The sequence below is a fragment of the Hemitrygon akajei genome, chromosome 21 (genome assembly GCF_048418815.1).
Source record: "Hemitrygon akajei chromosome 21, sHemAka1.3, whole genome shotgun sequence".
NCBI classification, from domain to species: domain Eukaryota; kingdom Metazoa; phylum Chordata; class Chondrichthyes; order Myliobatiformes; family Dasyatidae; genus Hemitrygon; species Hemitrygon akajei.
In genome coordinates, this window is record NC_133144.1 from 48759150 (window position 1) to 48777486 (window position 18337).

The 18337-nt window shown below is 39.4% G+C and overlaps 1 protein-coding gene across 1 annotated transcript in view; it reads left to right on the top strand.

Annotated features, from left to right (window-relative positions):
* Window positions 1–18337, top strand: part of cdh23 (cadherin-related 23) — a 1051763-nt gene that overhangs the window by 15188 nt on the left and 1018238 nt on the right. Inside the window, exons 2-3 of the mRNA XM_073025359.1 lie at window positions 4315–4401; window positions 13411–13491. Coding sequence (XP_072881460.1) covers window positions 4338–4401; window positions 13411–13491 — 145 coding nt within the window. The 5' untranslated portion in view covers window positions 4315–4337. The remainder of the gene's footprint in view (window positions 1–4314; window positions 4402–13410; window positions 13492–18337) is intronic.

Here is an 18337-nt window from a genome sequence, read left to right on the forward strand (position 1 = left end):
TGTCTTTGAGTACTCCTGCCAGTTGGTTTGCACAGGTTTTCAAAGCCTTACCAGGTACTCCATCAGGACCTTCCGCCTTGCGCGGGCTCACTCTCTTTAAAGACAACCTAACATTGGCCTTTGAGATGGAGATCACAGGGTCATCAGATGCAGCAGGGATCTTCACAGATGTAGTTGTGTTTTCCCTTTTAAACCGGGCATAGAAGGTGTTGAGTTCATCTGGTAGTGAAGCATCACTGCCATTCATGCTATTGGGTTTCGTTTTGTAGGAAGTAATCTCTTGCAGATCCTGCCGTGCATCCGATGTCACCTCCAACCTTGTTTGAAATTGTCTCTTCCCCCTTGAAATAGCCCTCTGCAAATCATACCTGGTTTTCTGGTACAGGCCTGGGTTGCCAGACTTGAATGCCACAGATCTAGCCTTCACCAGACAACGTACCTCCTGGTTCATCCAAGGCTTTTGGGAATGCACACTAAGTCTTTGTAGGCATGCACCCATCCACACAGGTTTTACCAGTCAGTATCTAAGGCAATATCCATGCTGCCAGTTCAAAGGAAATTTATCATCACAGTAAGTATGTGTTACCATGTACTACCTTGAAATTCATTTCCTTGCAGGTATTCACGGGAAAACTAAAATACAATAGAATGTAATGAAAAGCTAAATGCCAAAGAAGTCAAACTTGGCTGAAACTCTACTGCCCTTGTAGTGCAGATATATGAAGTTTTGTAGTGAGTTTAACACTTTCTCAAAAATCACCCGAGACAGAAGCTTCCTTCAGGGTTTTTAATGAGATCTTACTTGTGAAACTGCAGAAAGTTAAGTAAAATGCATCTTAAACTTGATACAGAATCGCTGTGCACCTGAATGTGCTGTTGATTATTCTTGCAGTCAAAGGTAACCAAGGTTTTACACACATACCAAACTCCATGACTATGCCATATAAATGAGTAAATTCATGGAGAATCAATATCTTAATAATATAGGTGAGTAAAAATAATACTTCTTGCAGAAAAGTACTAAATGTTTATCAATATTAACAAACAGATATTGCTGTTTCAAGGGCAAATACGGGGGGGGGGGGCATGAAGATGCAGGTCTTTTTACCATGTGCTTCAAACAAAATCCAGATGAACTCAGTTAAGATGGCACTAGTGAAACACAGTAATGGTGCTGGTAGCAAACAAAACTACTAATTTACTTTATTAATCACACTTTTCCCCCCAAATGATCGCTACAATCAATGGCTTGTAACTTCCCTTTGGGAATTCAGCTTTCTGAACCGTCTGTATGACCTGGCACTTTTGTGGTATGAACTGAAGTCTAGAAGGTCCAGCACGGTTGTGGCATGGTGATACGAAAGGGGCAGAAGTGAGGCGAGGCAAAGTTAAGGCAGTGGGGCCCGAGAGCGAGAAACAAGCTGACGTTTGACTAGTTTAAGCACCAGGTCAGGTTGGAAAGGTTGGGTATGGGCTAAATTGAGATGTCGCGCCCGAGAGCATACCAAAGCTGCAGGTCCTGGGTCCGAGAGCGAAGAACGACCCACTGTTTGGCTAATTTAAACGCCAGGCTAGATTGAAAAGTCAGGGTGTTGGGCCCAGAGATGAGGAACAGGCTGGTGCTCACTGCCCGGTGAGGTTTACTCGTCTCTGCGTTGAGCTAAGTCTGTGACCTTGCAACCAACGGGCTACTGAATTGGCTGTGGACTCAGATTTGTGAACTTCAGTTCTGAATATTATTGCTTACTTTTATTGTTTGTACAATTAGTTTTTTCCCCCTGCTTATTGGATGTATGATGTTCATCCTTTTATTTTAAGGCTTCTATTGAGTTTCTTTGTTTTGTGGTTGCCTGTAAGGAGCTGAATATGGTATGTGTACTTTGATAATGTTCTTTGAATTTTGATAGAAAAAAACAGCTTATGTACAGGAAGTGATGTTTTGTATGCGCTTTGTTTTCTATTAACAAATGTTGCCTCCAGAGGCCAGAATACTTCCCCCCCCCCACCCACCACATCGACATCCATAGGATTTCACTTTAGTTTCATTAAGTTTGAAGTGATCACTTCATCAAGTTCTTGGCAAAAGAGGGATCGTGTCAGAGACTAGTCTTGAAAACAGTCTTAACTACACAGTCTTGGAACCTTCTTACTTTGAAAATACAGGCCTCGATGATGTTCCTGGTAGAGATCAGCAAGATCTGGGCCAGATAACCATGATGAGAGCGTGAGCTCATTATCTTGGAACCCTCCTAAGACATGATCAACGAGGTTGATATCAGTCGTTCCATTGGTTCTTTGGGGTTGTAGATAGTGGAATTGCTGTGAAGGTTCTTGGAATTTTCAAGAATTCAAGATCCTGAATGTAAAAATACCACTGCCGCCGCTGCTGCTGATGTTTCTCTTAAGGGAGTGGGACATCCCATCCACAAGATACTTGCATTTGCTAGTGTTAACCAAGGTAATACACATGCACAACACTTCATAACTATGCTGTGTAAACGATATCTTAATGATAGGTGATAAACATAATATTGTGGCGACCCACTTTCTGCGCAGGCGAACCGGCTCACAAATAGCCAGCGCACGGGGAGAGACTTTGGTAATGCACCTCTGATGTCATTTCCGCCCGGAGAGGGCGGGAGCTAGGGTTTAAATGCCAGCGCCGCGAAGTTTGAATAAACTAGTCTCGAAACGACTTACCGACTGTGTGTCGTTGTCTCTAGCTCAAAATATAAATACTAAATGTTTACTGCTATTAACAAAGCTCAACAGATATTGCTGTTTCAAGGGCAAATAAAGAGGGCATGGAGATGAATGTCTTTCCACCGTGTGCTTCAAAAAAAAATCCAAATTAACCCATGCAGGAAATGGAAAAAGCAGCTTACACATGAAGTGATGTCCATACAAAACAAGCGGGGCCTCTCGAGGGCAGAACAGCACCACTGAAGGAATGCCGTGTTCTTGGAGGTGCTGTCTTTAGTATCAGCTTTTAATCTGAAGGTTCCTGCAAGGTCCGCCAGAAAAAGGGAACATTGCTCCTTCAGACGTTATCAAAACAGATTGATCATTTGATAATTGCGTAAGAAATTTGGTGCCAGAATTGATTATGTTCATTTGTGCCTTTAATTTCCTTATAATACTGTTTTAAGTTCATTCTTTGAGTTTTAAATCCATGGAACAAGTTTATTAAGCCATTTCTCCTTCAAAAAAAAACTGTATGAATACAGAGATATTACTCAATATCACCAGGCTCAATAAATTTTAACTTTTGCTTATCAATATCCCACATGGATTGCTTTAAGTGTGTACTTATGCTTAGAAACTATAAGGAATGTATAATTTATTTTAATTCATTCTATAGTGTAATTAAAGCCAAGAGAATAGTGTGCACTATTAGCTTGAAGATCGACATAGTTCAAATCCATGTTGTCATTCAAACATGCATGAATACAACGAAATGAAATGGCGTTACTCTGGAGCCAAGTTGCAAAACACGTATCAACAGTCACACACAGCAAAAGGCACATTAGTTGTCAAACATATAAGATATCAGTAAAAAATAGTCACACAGAAATTTTGATCTAAGTCCCTGAGTCTATGAATATTGCCCCAGTCTGCAGTTGAATAGAAAATGGCATGTCTTCTGCTGAGCGAACACTGGAGGGTGGGCTGCACTGACTCCAACACCTCTGGCTCTCCTGGGCCGCTGTCAACAGATGACACTGTGGCTTGAGGCCAGGTCTTCACTACATCAGCAGTCATGCAGTTGCCCCACCATCCACCAATAAACCAATGAATCAGACTTGTAGCATTCCACATTAACAAGGTCCAACAGTGTCCTGTAATTACAAGAAAAGCAACTAAGACAGTCATTCAGACTGCACACCTATTTCTCCAATGCTTCTCTGATCCGGGCAGTAGCCTGATCCGGATCAATAAATTATGACACATATCGGTATAAAAACTTTAAGTTGGAATATCAGTCTGTCTTAACACCAATTCGAGTAGCTAAGTACTGCCCCATGAAATCAAGCATCGCAGTTTTTGGGTTTTGGACTAATGCACTGATCCCTATGGGGATTTAAATATGATTGATTTTCAAGGGATGCATTGAATGTACCAGATACACTTCCCCGTTTCTGCATCTGTCTTCTATGGACAGTATACTTTAACCTGAGTTTCATATCCCTGCTGATAACCCCTTTCCTCTAGTTGTTGGCTTCACTGGGTTAATATTTAATCTATTAGGCACCTCCTTGGAAATTTCCAGTCATGTACTAATTCTTTGCTTTTTCTCTCTGAACTCGCCATCAGGTAATGGGCAATGATAATACGAAATGAAGATGGGTCCATTTCCTTGCGTGTTTGGCTTGTTACTTTTCCTGCAGTCTGTATCTTTGGGTAAGTATTGTCACAGAGCATGTTTGCATTCCAACAACCTTGAGGATATGGCTGAGCAAGTAATTGCAAGCCGGGTTATACAAAACCCTTATGTGTTTTGGCTGGGTTGAAACGTTGCAATGTCAGTCGGATGTATCTGTTGAATGAAAAGCAGTGGATGTTTACTACCGGTAGTGATCAGTGACCTCACTATGATGTCTGATGTGGTTCAGTTTTGTTTAAATTGTTCATTGATGGCAAAGCCAGCACTTAGTCCACAATTTCCCTGAACGGAGAAGGCAGGTAGTTAATCTTGGTGGATCTAGTCTGTCAGTGAAATCAAGTAAGGATTGCAGATCCCCTTTCCTAAATGGTATTATTCAATCAAATGAGTTTTTTAAACAACAATCTGGTTTTATGGATTTTTTGGGTCTAGCTTTTATAATTCACGTACTTGAACAGTAAAGCTAGGTTGACACTCTAGAACAGAGGGGACGCCTCTCTAGTGATAAGCAAGAGAAAATCTGCAGATACTGGAAATCCAAGCAACACTCAAAATGCTGGTGGAACTCAGTAGGCCAGGCAGCATCTATGAAAAAGAGTACAGTTGATGTTTTGAACCAAGACCCCTTCATCAGGACTTCTTCAGTCCTGATAAAAGGTCTCAGCCCGAAACATTGAATGTACTCTTTCCTGTAGATGCTGTCTGGCCTGCTGAGGTCCTCCAGCATTTGGCGTGTGCTGCTCTAGTGATACCATCTTTCAGAGGATGCATTAATTGTGCATGCAAGTTGCCTCTGTTGCAGAATCAAAGAAGACTTGCCATTCCCAACCAGTGTTTATCCTTCAGCAAACAGACTTTCTGTTGTTGCTGTTAGTGAGATCTTGATCTAGACTAATTGGCTCCTACACTTCATGCATTGCAGCGGTAGCTATGCTTAAGAATGCTTCACTAACATTCATATTGTCTGGGACAGCCATAGTGCAAAGGGATTGATGGGGTAGAATTTGTGTGTGTCTAGGAAAGTTTCATCACAGAATATGTAGATGACTTGCAAGAGAGGGAGAGGGCAACACTCAATATCCTCTTTGGAAATTGGGGGCTGGGCATGTGGCTGAAGTGTCAGTGGGGAGCACTTTAGGACCAGTGACCACAGATCTATTAGTTTTAAAATAGTAATGAAAAGAGGTGATGCAAATCCACAAATTAAAGCCCTCAATTTGGACAAAGCTTTTGAAGACATAGGAAGGGTGGAATGGAAGAGGCTGTTAGAAGGTAAAGGGATGTCTGACAAGTGTGAGGCTTTTAAAATTAAGACTGGGAAAATTCAGGACCAACCTTCTGGTTAGAGTAAAAGGCAAACCGAGCAGGATTAGAGAACCTTGGCTGACAACGAATACTGAAACACTGGAGAGGGAAAAAGAGACAGATGTTAGTTGTAGGCAGCTGAGATTAAGTGAGTCTCTTGAGTACAAGGGATGCTAGACTGCAGTTAATGAAATCGGATGGATAAAAGGGTACAAAAGGTATCCTTGGCTAATAACGTAAAGGAGAATCCCCTAGATTCAGTTACTCCAACACGTGATGCTGTATCTTGGGCTGCCAGGGTCCAAAAATCTGCATTCCCTCCCTGAACCCCTTTGTCTATTCATCACCCTGTTTAACCTGAATCTTGTAAACTGACTGATTCAATGAAGGAAAATCAAAAGCTGCCAATACAGAAACTCTCAGACACGAGGAAGGAGCAACTGAGTGAACATTTCAGTTTGAACTTTTATTGATATTAGTAGAAAACCAGCTTTTGGTTTAATATTGTTTTTTCAACATTTGCATATTTCCCCATTTGACTTTAGAGTTTGTGACCATGTACAGCAGAGAGGAATGTGGTTAGAGACACAGACTGATTCATCGTTTGATGTTCACAAAGCCTTGTAGTCATTGATGTGAAGTTTTCTAGAAGCTTCTGCTCTGGCATTAAGCAGCAGAGCTCATGGAGAATTTGGATTTGATTTCTGGTTCCAGAATTGGTTTGCTTATAGGAACATTTTGGTTACAAGTGATATCTTGGATCACATTTCTGTAAATTCTGTCTTGTGGTTTGGTTGTTTTGTGATTCGTTGGTCTAATTGAAGACTGTGCAGAGCATAATTTAGAACATAAAACAGTACAACACAGTACAGGCCCTTCAGCCCACAATGTTATGCTGACTCCTTAACCTACTCTAAGGTCAATCCAACCCTTCCTTCCCACATAACCCTCAATTTTTCTTTCATCCATAAGATATAGAGGCAGAATTAGGCCATTTGGTCCATTGAGTCTGCTCTGCCATTTCTTTGTGGCTGATCCACTTTATCTCTCAGCATCAGTCTCCTGTCTTCCCCTACCCAAAGGCGACAGATAGGAAATTATAGACCAGTTAGCCTGACCTCAGTGGTTGGGAAGATGTTGGAGTCAATTGTTAAGGATGAGGTGATAGAGTACTTGGTGACACAGGACAAGATAGTACAGATTCAGTATGGTTTCCTTCAGGGAAAATCCTGCCTGACGAACCTGTTAGAATTCTTTGAGGAGATGACAAGTAGGATAGATAATGGGGATGCAGTGGATGTTGTATATTTGGACTTTCAGAAGGCCCTTGTCAAGGTGCCACACATGAGGCTGCTTACCAAGTTAAGAGCCTGTGGTATCGCAGGAAAGTTTCTAATATGGTTAGAGCAGTGGCTGATTGGTAAAAGGGAGTGAATGGGAATAAAAGGACCATTGTCTAGTTGGCTGCCAGTGACTAGTGGTGTTCTGCAGGGGTTGGTGTTGGAATGCTTCTTTTTATGCTGTATATAGATGATTTAGATGATGGAGTGGGTGGTTTTGTTGCCAAGTTTGCAGATGATACGAAGATTGGTGGAGGGGCAGATAGTGTTGAGGAAACAAGATACAGAAGGACTTAGATTAGGAGAATGTCCAAGAAAGTGGCAAATGAAATATAATGTTGGAAAATGCATGGTCATGCACTTGATAGTGGAAATAAATATGCCGAATATAAGAGCAGGGATGTGATGCTGAGGCTTTATAAGGCACTGGTGAGGCCTCAACTGGAGTATTGTGAACAGTTTTGGGCCCCTCATGTTAGAAAAGATGTGCTGGCGTCGGAGACTGTCCAGAGGAGGTTCACAAGGATGATTCCAGGAATGAAAGAGTTATCATACGAGGAATGTTTGATGGGTCTGTACTCACTGGAATACAGAAGGATGGGGGGGGGGATCTCTTTGAAACCTTTTGAATGTTAAAACAGAGTAGATATGGAAACGATGTTTCCCATCATGGGAGAGTCTAGGACAAGAGGGCACAGTTTCTCGGGATATTCTCAGGATAGAGGGGCACCCTTTCCAAACAGATGCAGAGAAATTTCTTTAGCTAAAGTATGGTGAATTTCTGGAATCTGTTGCCACATGCAGCTGTGGAGGCCAGGTTGTTGGGTGTATTTAAGGCAGAGATTGATAGGTTCTTGATTGGACATGGCATCAAAGGTTACAGGGAGAAGGCCGGGACCTGGGGTTGAGGAGGAGAAAAATAGAAGGATCAGCCATGATTGAATGATGGAGAAGACTCCATGATCCAGATAATTCTGCTCCTATGTTTTATGGTCTTATGGAATAATTTTTGTGAACCTCCTTTTGAACCCTTTCCAGTTTCAGCAAATCCTTTCTAAGATAAGGGCCCCAAAACTGCTCACAATACATCAAGTGAGGCCTCAGCAGTGCTTTATAAAATCTCAAAATTACGTCCTTGCTTTCATATTCTAGTCCCCTTGAAATGAATGCCAACATTGCATTTGCCTTCCTTGCCAGAGACTCAACTGGCAAATTAACCTTTAGGGAATCCTGCACAAGAACTCCTAAATCCCTTTGCCCCTCTGATTTTTGTATTTTCTCTCCATTTAGAAAATAGTCAACCCTTTCATTCCTTCTATCAAAGTGCATGACCATACACTGACACTGTATTCCATCTGCCACTCCTTTGCCCATTCTCCTAATCTAAGTCCTTCTGTAGCCTCTTATTTCCTCAAAACTACCTGCACCTCCACCTATCTTCATATCATCTGCAAATTTTGCAATAAAGCCATCAATTCCGTCATCCAAATCATTAACATATACCACAAAAAAAACGATCCCTACACAGACCCCAGTCTGAAAATTAAAGTACACAACATACCTGATTCTCCTTTGTCTAATCTGCTTGTTATTTCTTCAAAGAATTCCAACAGATTTGTCAGGCAAGGTTTTTTTCCCTTGGGGAAACCACTACAGCCAATTCATTACAGCCAATTTTGTCATGTACCTCCAAATACCCCAAAACCGCATCTTTAACAATTAACTCCAAAATCTTCCCAACCACTAAGTTCAGACTAACTGGCCTATAATTTCCTTTCTTCAGCCTCTCTCTTATTGAAGATAGGAGTGACATTTGCAATTTTACAGTCTTCTGGAACAATTCCAGAATCTAATGACTAAGTCTTTTGAATGCCCTGATTTATCTGCTTCTACCACCACCCCGGGCAGCATGTTCCATGCACCTTTGTTTTATAAAAAAAATCTTAACCTACCTCTAGCATCTCCCAGTACTCTCCTCCAATCATCTTAAAGGTGTGTTCTCTCGCATTAGTCATTGCCGCTCATGTAAAATGTCTCTAGATGTTCACTCTATCAAGTCACCTCTCATCCTTTACTACACTTCAAAGAGAAAAGCCCTATGCCCTCTAGTCCAGGCAGCATTCTGGTAAATCTCCTCTGCACCCTCTCTAAAGCTTTCACAATCTTCTCTAAATGGGCAACTAGAATTGAACACAATACTGCAAGTGTGGTGGAACCAGAGTTTTATAGAGCTACAATATTACCACAAGGTTCTTGAATTTAATTCCGCTGATTAATGAAGAACATTGAACAGCATTCCTCCTTAACTACCCTATCAACCTGTGTGGCAACTTTGAGGATCTATTATTAACCAGGTATTCTGCCAGCAAGTTTGACCACACAAAATGTATCACTTTTCTGGATTGAACTCCATCTGTGGTTTCTCAGCCTAGCTCTGGAACTTGTACGGCAATCTTCTATATCATCCACACCACTACCAACTTTAATGTCATCTTGAAATGATTACATGTGAGAAATGCATTGAAGCTATCATTGCACTAATCAGTTCTTTAGCAGAACCTTTCAACTAATTCCACTCCCCTCACTCTTTTCTCACAAGCGTATCCCCGGCATGATTTTAATATTGGCAAAACTGCTTTAGTTAATCTGATCCTGGAACCCAAATCTGAGTTAATTTGGATCAGGTGGACCTGGGGGAAAAATAATTATTTTCAGGTCAGAACAAGTCTAATGGACTTTTTATAACCTCACTAATAATCAGGACTTCAATAAAATCTTTACTTTGTAAAATTAATTACACTAATCCCTTGAAGGGATTCAATTCTGGAAAACGCATGATGAAGCAAAATTTCAGAAGTCATGAAGACTGAGTGAAATGCATTGTACAGTATATGCCATGTCCAGAGAGTGGCATACTCATCATCAAAGTGATCAGAGTTAGGGATGTTATGGTGCAGATTTATAAATGGAATGTTCATAAATTAAGGCATGATTGTATTGCAATATAGTATTGGTCATAGAGTTATACAACGTAGAAATACTTCCTCACTATTTTGCTCCGTTTTTGCACTTTTTTTGCTATTTGTTATTGTAACCTTGTTTTACACTGCTGCTGCTGTAAAGCAACAAATTTCACAACATATGTCACTGATAATAAACCGGATTCTGATTCTTTGGCGCAACTGATTCATGTTGACAAGATCCTCATCTGCGGTAGTCCCATTTGCCAGCATTTGGTCCATATCCCTCTAAAACTTTCCAATCCATGTACTTGGCTTAGTATCTTAAATGTTAATGTATCTGCTTCAACCATTTCCTCTGACTGTTCATTTTGTATACAAACCACTCTCCGGGTGGGGAAAAAAATAGTCTCTCTAAGTTCTGTACTTTTTGTGATCTCTGACAGTATTTCTAACTTACTGAGACTTTGCTTTTTCTATGGAGTGTCCTGTAATTTTTTTTTAAAGAAAGAAACAGTTCACCTGTTGATAATTAGAATTTTTTTGTGATCCTCACCAATCAGATTGTAATGATGATGAATTAGAGTTTTAACTTGTATTTCCTTTTTATCTGGGTTAAGGGGTTGTAACTATCTCTTCTAATGGAAATGCTCACTCTGTGTTTACTGTCAAAACGCTTCAGGATTTTGACTTATGTTTGAAAATATTAAAAACAACTACATCCTGTAGTTGATGACTGGTATTTGAATAATTAACCGTTGTATGTCTTGAAGTTACTACTTGGAACAGAGCCCCGCAGGTAAAGCTTGAAAGATGAGCTTTCTAGGACAGTGAGATTAACACAGTCCAAAGTTGAGTGAATTGATCTGCATTTCCGATGATTTGATTATGGGCTGTAAGCGAGCAAATGGCTTTCAGACTTGTGCTGAACAGACCTGCATCTGAGCAGTCTTGGAGTGAAAAATGCTCTCCTCCATTGTAGCAAAAGGACAAAATGTTGCCCCTCCTTATGCAGCCTCATAGTGAGTGTATCTTAGAACAAGTGCTAGGCTTTCTGCTTTGCTTACTGTTGAATACTTTAAGGGCTGATGTATGATAGCTTGAAAAATCATTAGTATTCAATCAAGTGAAAAGAAGTGTAATTATATAGTGACGGTTCAGTGAACTGAGATGCATTGAGTGACAGGGGTCAAATGTTATTTTCTACATTACTGATCCCTGAGTAGCTTTTCTTGTGTGGGAAGCTATAAGCTGCATAATATAATCAAAATAGCATCTTTTTGTCCAATTTTATGTTGATGTATTATTTAATTACACTTCCCAAATCTTTTATTTTGCTTTAAATTTAAGTGGGGAATAAATATTTCCAGAATTTCTTAGCGTAAAATGGAGACCACTTGCCAGAATTGAAATATTTGTCAAGCCTCATGGAAACAAGACTCTTCAGTCCATTGATTCCATGCCAATCAACAAGCACTTCTCTGCATTCCCATATACTCTTCCCAGACTCTGCTACTAATCATCTACAGTGATCAGTTAACCTGTCAGCTTGGACATCTTTGGGATATGGGAGGAAAAAAATATATCATATGCATAATGTCCGAAATGCATCCAGACAAAGTTGGAAGTATGAAGCATGCTACTGTGCTGTTTCTTAACCTAGGCACAAGGTGTTGGACCTTGTGGTTTGAAGTTCTCTGCAATCACGTTGATGTCTGGCGCTCTAGCAGTTAGCAAAAGAGCTACTTGTATTTCCTTGTTACTTCAGAGTTCTCCAAGTGGTTCACAGGCATCGAAGTACTTCTGTGGTCAAGTCTTGGTTGTCATGTAGGTTGTTTAGTAACCAAAGCAAACTTCCCCCAAATAGTATTATTGTGCTGGTTGGGGATTGGCCTGAAGCTGGAAGGGCCCTTCAGACTGGTGTGCTAGTCCCATACACAAACATAAATTAATCCCCTATATTTGGTTAGTGCAAGATGCTGACTTTCAGTTAAATATTTATACTGAGGCTCTTTCCTCAGGTGCATATGTATATGTGGAGCCTTGATAATTGTTTTTATCTCTTGAAATTTCTTTTGAATTTGTTCATGGAATGTGAAAATCACCGGCAGAATTGACATTTCACTTTCCATTGTTCCAGCAAAGGATGGAATTAATAATTAACTCATTTGGTCTAGAGTCACATGTATGCCAAACTAGATAAAGATTGGTGATCTTCTGCCATAAGCATTGACACAAAAGCCCATTTAGTTCACCATCCTGGTAGCTTTGTGGTAACCAAGGTTTGCTTTTTTTTACGTTCCAGATTGATATAATGACTTCATTTTTGAATTTCTTCGTTGCAGTTGAGGGATTTGAACTACTGTCTGGATCAATGCATCAGAAATCTAGCTGACAGCCCAGTAGTTCTAACACACTATATTGAGTGACTACTTGTTTGAGACATCAGGATATTGTGAAAGAATTAATATAAATGTTGATCATTTGTTTATCTTGGTGAGTCTACTTTTCACAATGTTTCATTCATATTTTGTTACGCGTTAGGAAGTCATTCAGCCCATTGAATTTTAAACACAAGAGATTCTGCAGGTGCTGGAAATTGAGAGTAATGCCAAAAATACTGGAGGAAATCAGCAGGTCCTGATGAAGGGTCTTAGCTGGAAACATTGACTCTTTATTCTTTTGACGCTGCCCGACTTGCTGAGTTCCTCCAGTACTTTTTGTGTTTGACTCTAGCTCATTGAATCTATCAGCTCTGAGTAATCCTATCATATTCCCACTCTCCTGTTGTCCTGTAACTCATTCTCTTTTGTGCTCATCAACTCCACCTTGATACTCCTTCCAACCTCCTGAAGGAAATTTAAGGTAACCAATTAACCAGCGGATTTTTGGATGGAAGCTAGAGCTTCCAGGGGAAATATGTGGTCACAGGGAGAACTTACACAGAGGTAGCACCTTGCGTCAGCATTGAATGCCACTAGCTGCTGAGCCATATGCTGATCTCATTGTCATAACCAGTCAGTTTGTTACGAATAGTGTGATGGAATTAAGATTTATTTGGATATTGAGCAAAATGAGGCTTGAATTGAGGTTGGAGCTAAACAATCTGCTGGAGAAATGCTGCGGATCAAGCAGCATTGGTGGGAGGAAAGAAGGAGTTGTTTCAAAACAGGGCTTTGACCTGAAATTTTGTCAGTCCCTCCTCTTCCCCCCCGCCCCGACTGATTGCTACTCAACCAACTGAGTTCTTCCAGCAGATTGTTTGTTGCTCAAACTTCCAGCATCTACACTCTCTTTCTGTCTTGACTTACAATGGTTTAGCTATGCATTGAGCTTTTGCTAATTAATTTATTTATAAAACAAAACTCGGCAGAAGAACCAGTCCTGATGATAATTCATGTTAATGTTTTCTTCATTGCAGGTCAGACGTACAATCAGCTACCTTATTTCTTGAATTACTACTTTGATCAATATATTTTAATCTATGAAAATGTCTCTGTTGGTGAGTATTTGCTGCTTTTCTCTTAAAATCAGTTAATTTTTTAAAAAATTGCTATTGTGTTGAGATGTAGTAGCTTAAAACTGCAATGTTGTGGGATTGCTGCAGTTTTGCTGGGAATGTTCTTCAGATGAGATCTTAATCTTCAACTGTTCTTCAGTTGTTTGTGAGAGTTCGTTATGGCCCTTGTGGAAGTAAAAGGGAATGACCTGATCAGTGTCAAGTTCAAGTTTGTCATTCAACCATTCACATGTATACAGCTAAATAAGATGGTGTTCAAAACACAGTACATAATCTCAACCAATATTCCTCATCCCAAAGTTCAAAGATTGAGTAGTAATGTGTCCCATCTACTTTGGCTACTGCATCTGTCAATGTTTTTCAATAATCCAGCAGGAAGTATACATGGAGATAAGTGAAAGGAGAATGATGGGCACGTGTAAACAGACAACCTTTATAAATTGGAGATGAAATTCACAGAAATATTCCCCTGATCTGTTCCTGTAGAATGAGTCTACAGATAATGGAGGAACAAATAAGCTGCTGGAGGAATTCAGTAGGTGAATTAACATTTTGGTCTAAATAGTGCATCAGATTATGGAAGTTATTTGTTACTTGTTGGTTAATGTTCAACAGAAGTTGCCAGGGCAGATGAGTGGGAGCTGTAGTTTAGTCTGGTTTGTGTAGTTTTGCCTGCCCTCATGGCTTGAGGTTTAGAATTTTCCAGTCAATGGAGAAGAATTTTGTAGTTGGGTGACATAATGAAGGAAGACACTGAGACTTGTAACTTGAGTAACTCTGATTAGACGAGGAATGAGATTGAACTGAGGCATGGATTATGTTACTTAATGAGTCTATGCAAAATATGTTAAAATGTAAACAATATGCAATTTGTGTGGTTTTTAAATATATCATTCAGTTTTGGTATTCTTTAATCTTGATTCGAACAAGCTGTTGATCATTGTGAGCAAAGAATTAAAAGTAGAAAATACGGGAAATAACCAACAACTCAAGCAGTATCTGTGAACAAGAACTGGAGTTAATGTGTCAAGTTAGTAACTTTTTGTCAAAATTGCCTGACTTGGATGTTCCCAGAATTTTCTGTTTGTTTTTTTTTGTACCTTGAATTTCCATCACCTGCTTTGTCTTTCGATTGTGGATGAAGAATTTGAAAGCTAACTTTGTTTTCTGGCTGTAACTTGGAAGTGAGCTGTTAAAATCTTTTCAGCGCCAAGTTTAACTCAGCAGTTAAGATCTCGTGGAGAAATATGGATACTTCCCAAGAGGCCTATTAACTGATCAAGAGGGAGAGAGTTCATTTGTTATAGGCCATGTAACACTTTGGTTAATTTTATTTTGTTTCTATGTTGCCATTTTCACTGTTTTTTTAATGTACAGTGCAATTAGTTGTGTAAAAACAGGAGCAGAGACTAATATTTCCATATGACATTTCTTGGTAAACTACTAGAAATCCTGATATATGATAAAATTAAACACTAAGAGCTAAGAATTGTTAGTTAATCTGGGCAATAACTTTCTGAAATGCAAACTGATGCATACTGATGCATCTGATTTTATTTTCTCCCTCAAATTGCAGGGTGAATTATTTCATATTATCACTACCTCCTTTACCTTAAGCTCACTAATCAGTTCTGGCTCATTACACATCAAATCCAGAATTGTCTTTACCCCACTGAGCTCGGCCACAAGCTGCTCTAAAAAGCTGTTTCCTAGATATTCTAGAAATTTCTTCTCTTGCGTTCCAGTGCCAACTTGAATCTTCCCTTTCTGCCTGCATGTTCAAGTCCCCCATGACAATCATGACATTGTCTTTCTTGCATGGCTTTTCTATCTCCTGTTGTAATTTGTACCACACATCCTAGCTATTATTCAGAAGCCCATATATAACTCCCATTAGGGATTTTTACTCTTGCAGTCTTTAACTCTACCTACAAAGATTCTACATCTTCTGTTCCTGTGTTACATGCTGAGAATTTGATTTCCATATAACCATATAACATGTCTTTTTTTTGTTAACCAACAGAGCAACCCTACTCCTACTTGCCCATCTTTTCAGTCAAATTTGTATTCTTGGATGTTTTATGATCTTTAAACCATGGTGCTATGATGCCCATGTTGTACCAGTCAATTTCTAACCATGCTGTAAGTTCATCTACCTTGTTTCAGACTGTCTGCATTCAAATACAACACTTTCTTTCCTGTATTGACCGCCTCTTTTCTCTAATTTGTGTCCATATTACCTGAAGTTAAATTCTTATCCCTTTCTTCCTTAGTATTTTCTTAAATTCTGGAGACTTTGATAGTCTCTCCTGCACTTTCTTTGCCTTTTATTTAACCTCTTTCTTCCCCCCCCCCCCCACACACACTATTTAGTTTGAAGCCCAGTCCAGAGCCTTAATTATGCTCTTTGCCAGGACCTTGGTCCAAACGTGGTTCAGGTAGAGCCCATCTCATCAGAACTCTCCTACTTCCCCAGTTCTGGTGCTGATGTTCCATGAGTTCAAACCCACTTACTCCACACCAATCTGAGCCACACATTTAGCTCTATAAATCTAGTTCACCTTTGTCAACATGCATATGGTTTAGGTAGCAATCTAGAGATTATTACTTTCATTGTTCTTCTTTTTCAGTTTGGTCTACAGCTGATCAAATTCCCTAAGCAGAGCCTCTTTCCTTGTTCTGTCTCAGTTGTTGGCACCCATAGGACTATAGAAACTTCCTCCTCCCACTCTAAATTCCTCTGCAGGTCAGATCAGAAGTCCTGAACTCAGGCACCAGGCTCGTGAGCCCAATTATGTTTTCCAGTTATTTTTGCCAGTACTCTGTTTGCCTTTACCTTTTAATGGTGCATTTTGGCAGCTTCTTTGCTTGGGATCTTCTGTACAAGATAAATTAGTTGTAGCTCTTGCTTCTGATCCTGATGGTAATGGAATGAAATCCCATTCCAGAGATTTGAACATCAAACCGAGGTTTCAGTACAATATGATGTGAATACAGCAAAAACAAAAAAATCAATTGAAAGCACTCAACTGATCATAAGCACAAGCGATTCTCTAGTTGCTGGAAATCCAGAGCAATTGGCTGCATTTGTGCTGTTTTATGCACCCATGCTGAACTTGTCATCTTCATCTTTTCTGTGCTACATTGATGACTGCATTGGTGCTGCTTTATGCACCCATAATGAACTCATCAATTTCATCAACTTTTCCTCCAACTTCCACCCTGCTTTCAAATTCTCTTGGTCCATTTCTGTCACTTTTCTCCCCTTTATAGATTTGAGAACTGAACATTGCTGCCTCGCATCCAACTGTGTTTTGTTCTTAATTCTGCTCTGAATTAAGTGTAATGTGACCTGTTGGGCATGTCTGTTTTGTCTTGCTTACATTAAGTAATGCTGAGAAAAGTGTAATCTCATACTAAGCACCTCATTAACTCATCTGGTCTCACCCTGTTAGAGATATTCCCTCAGTTCTACACATCTCTCTCCCACCTCCCATTAATGAAAATAAACTTGTTTTCTCCCTTTCCCAGTTCTGATGAATCGTCTTGGATTTGAAATAAGTTTTACATTCCGCAGTTGCTACTTGACCTGTAGAGTGTTCCCAACATTTTCTGGTTTTGTATTTCTATCCTCTGTGTTTTAAAAAAAAACATATTTTAAGAATACCGTACTGCTGTGTTAGAGGTACTAAATGAAGTTTTTTCAAAAAACAGTCAATGTGGGTAAATATACAAGGGTATTTTTGTACAGGTTCAAAGACTTCCTCATGTCAGTGACAGTCATTTATTAATTAATTGTGCTATGAAAACAGGTCCCCTGTGCAAGATGTAGTTTGTAGTTTGAAGGGTCAATGAATGAATTGTCATTCCAGTTTGGCAGATTACTGTATAAACAGTGATTGTACTTCAGAAATGTTTTGCTTGTAAAGTGCTTTACAATGTTCAGGGATTGATTTGTGGTGAATAAAATGCAAGTTCTTTTATATCAAACTAAATTACTTGTGAAGCAAAATGTGTCTTGGGGAGTTTGCAGATTTGATTCATTTGAGATGAGCATTACAGGATCCATAATCCATAATATGCAAATGCTATGGAGAACAAATTAAATGCATAGTTGCAGTTGTCTCTAATGTGGCATACAATCCTCTTTTACTTTAGCTAATATTTCTCATTAATTTGTCTTGCAGATTGTGTATTAAATGATGTATTAGTGTTTGGCCATAAAACCATAATTGATTTTTAGTTTTCAAGTTACATAATTTGACTTGATGTTCAGCGAAATCTTCTGTAAAACAGGAATTTCTAAGTATTTCTGGAATGGGCAGAGGATTTCTGGCAATAATAGGCATATCTATTTTTTCACCGACTTGTCTCCAGATGTTGCCTTGATTTTAAGTGGAAATTAATGGAAGGGTTTCAGAAAGTTTTATTGAATCATATTATGCCTTGTTTGTTTTTATTAAGCGTCTATCTCAGTTGTCTCCATAATAACCAATAATCAAATTTGTACTACAGAAGAAACTGTTTTCTAGCACATTGGTTAATCAAATACATTGGTTAACCATGGGTAATATTGCTCAATAAATGTATTATATTGTAAAATAAAAAGTATGCATGGAAATTGAGGATAGGTATTATCACAGAGCAACTGCCAGCAGTTTTTGAACCTTAGCTTGATAAATAGGGTATGGGAGCCTCTATTGTGTGCTTAGTGGCTCACATGTGGAACTGTTACTGGAGGATAACAGACTGAGAGATTACTGGAAACGCCAGTTAGTGTGCAGGAGTGTAAAATGCACAATAATTATGTTTTGACTGAGTTTGATTC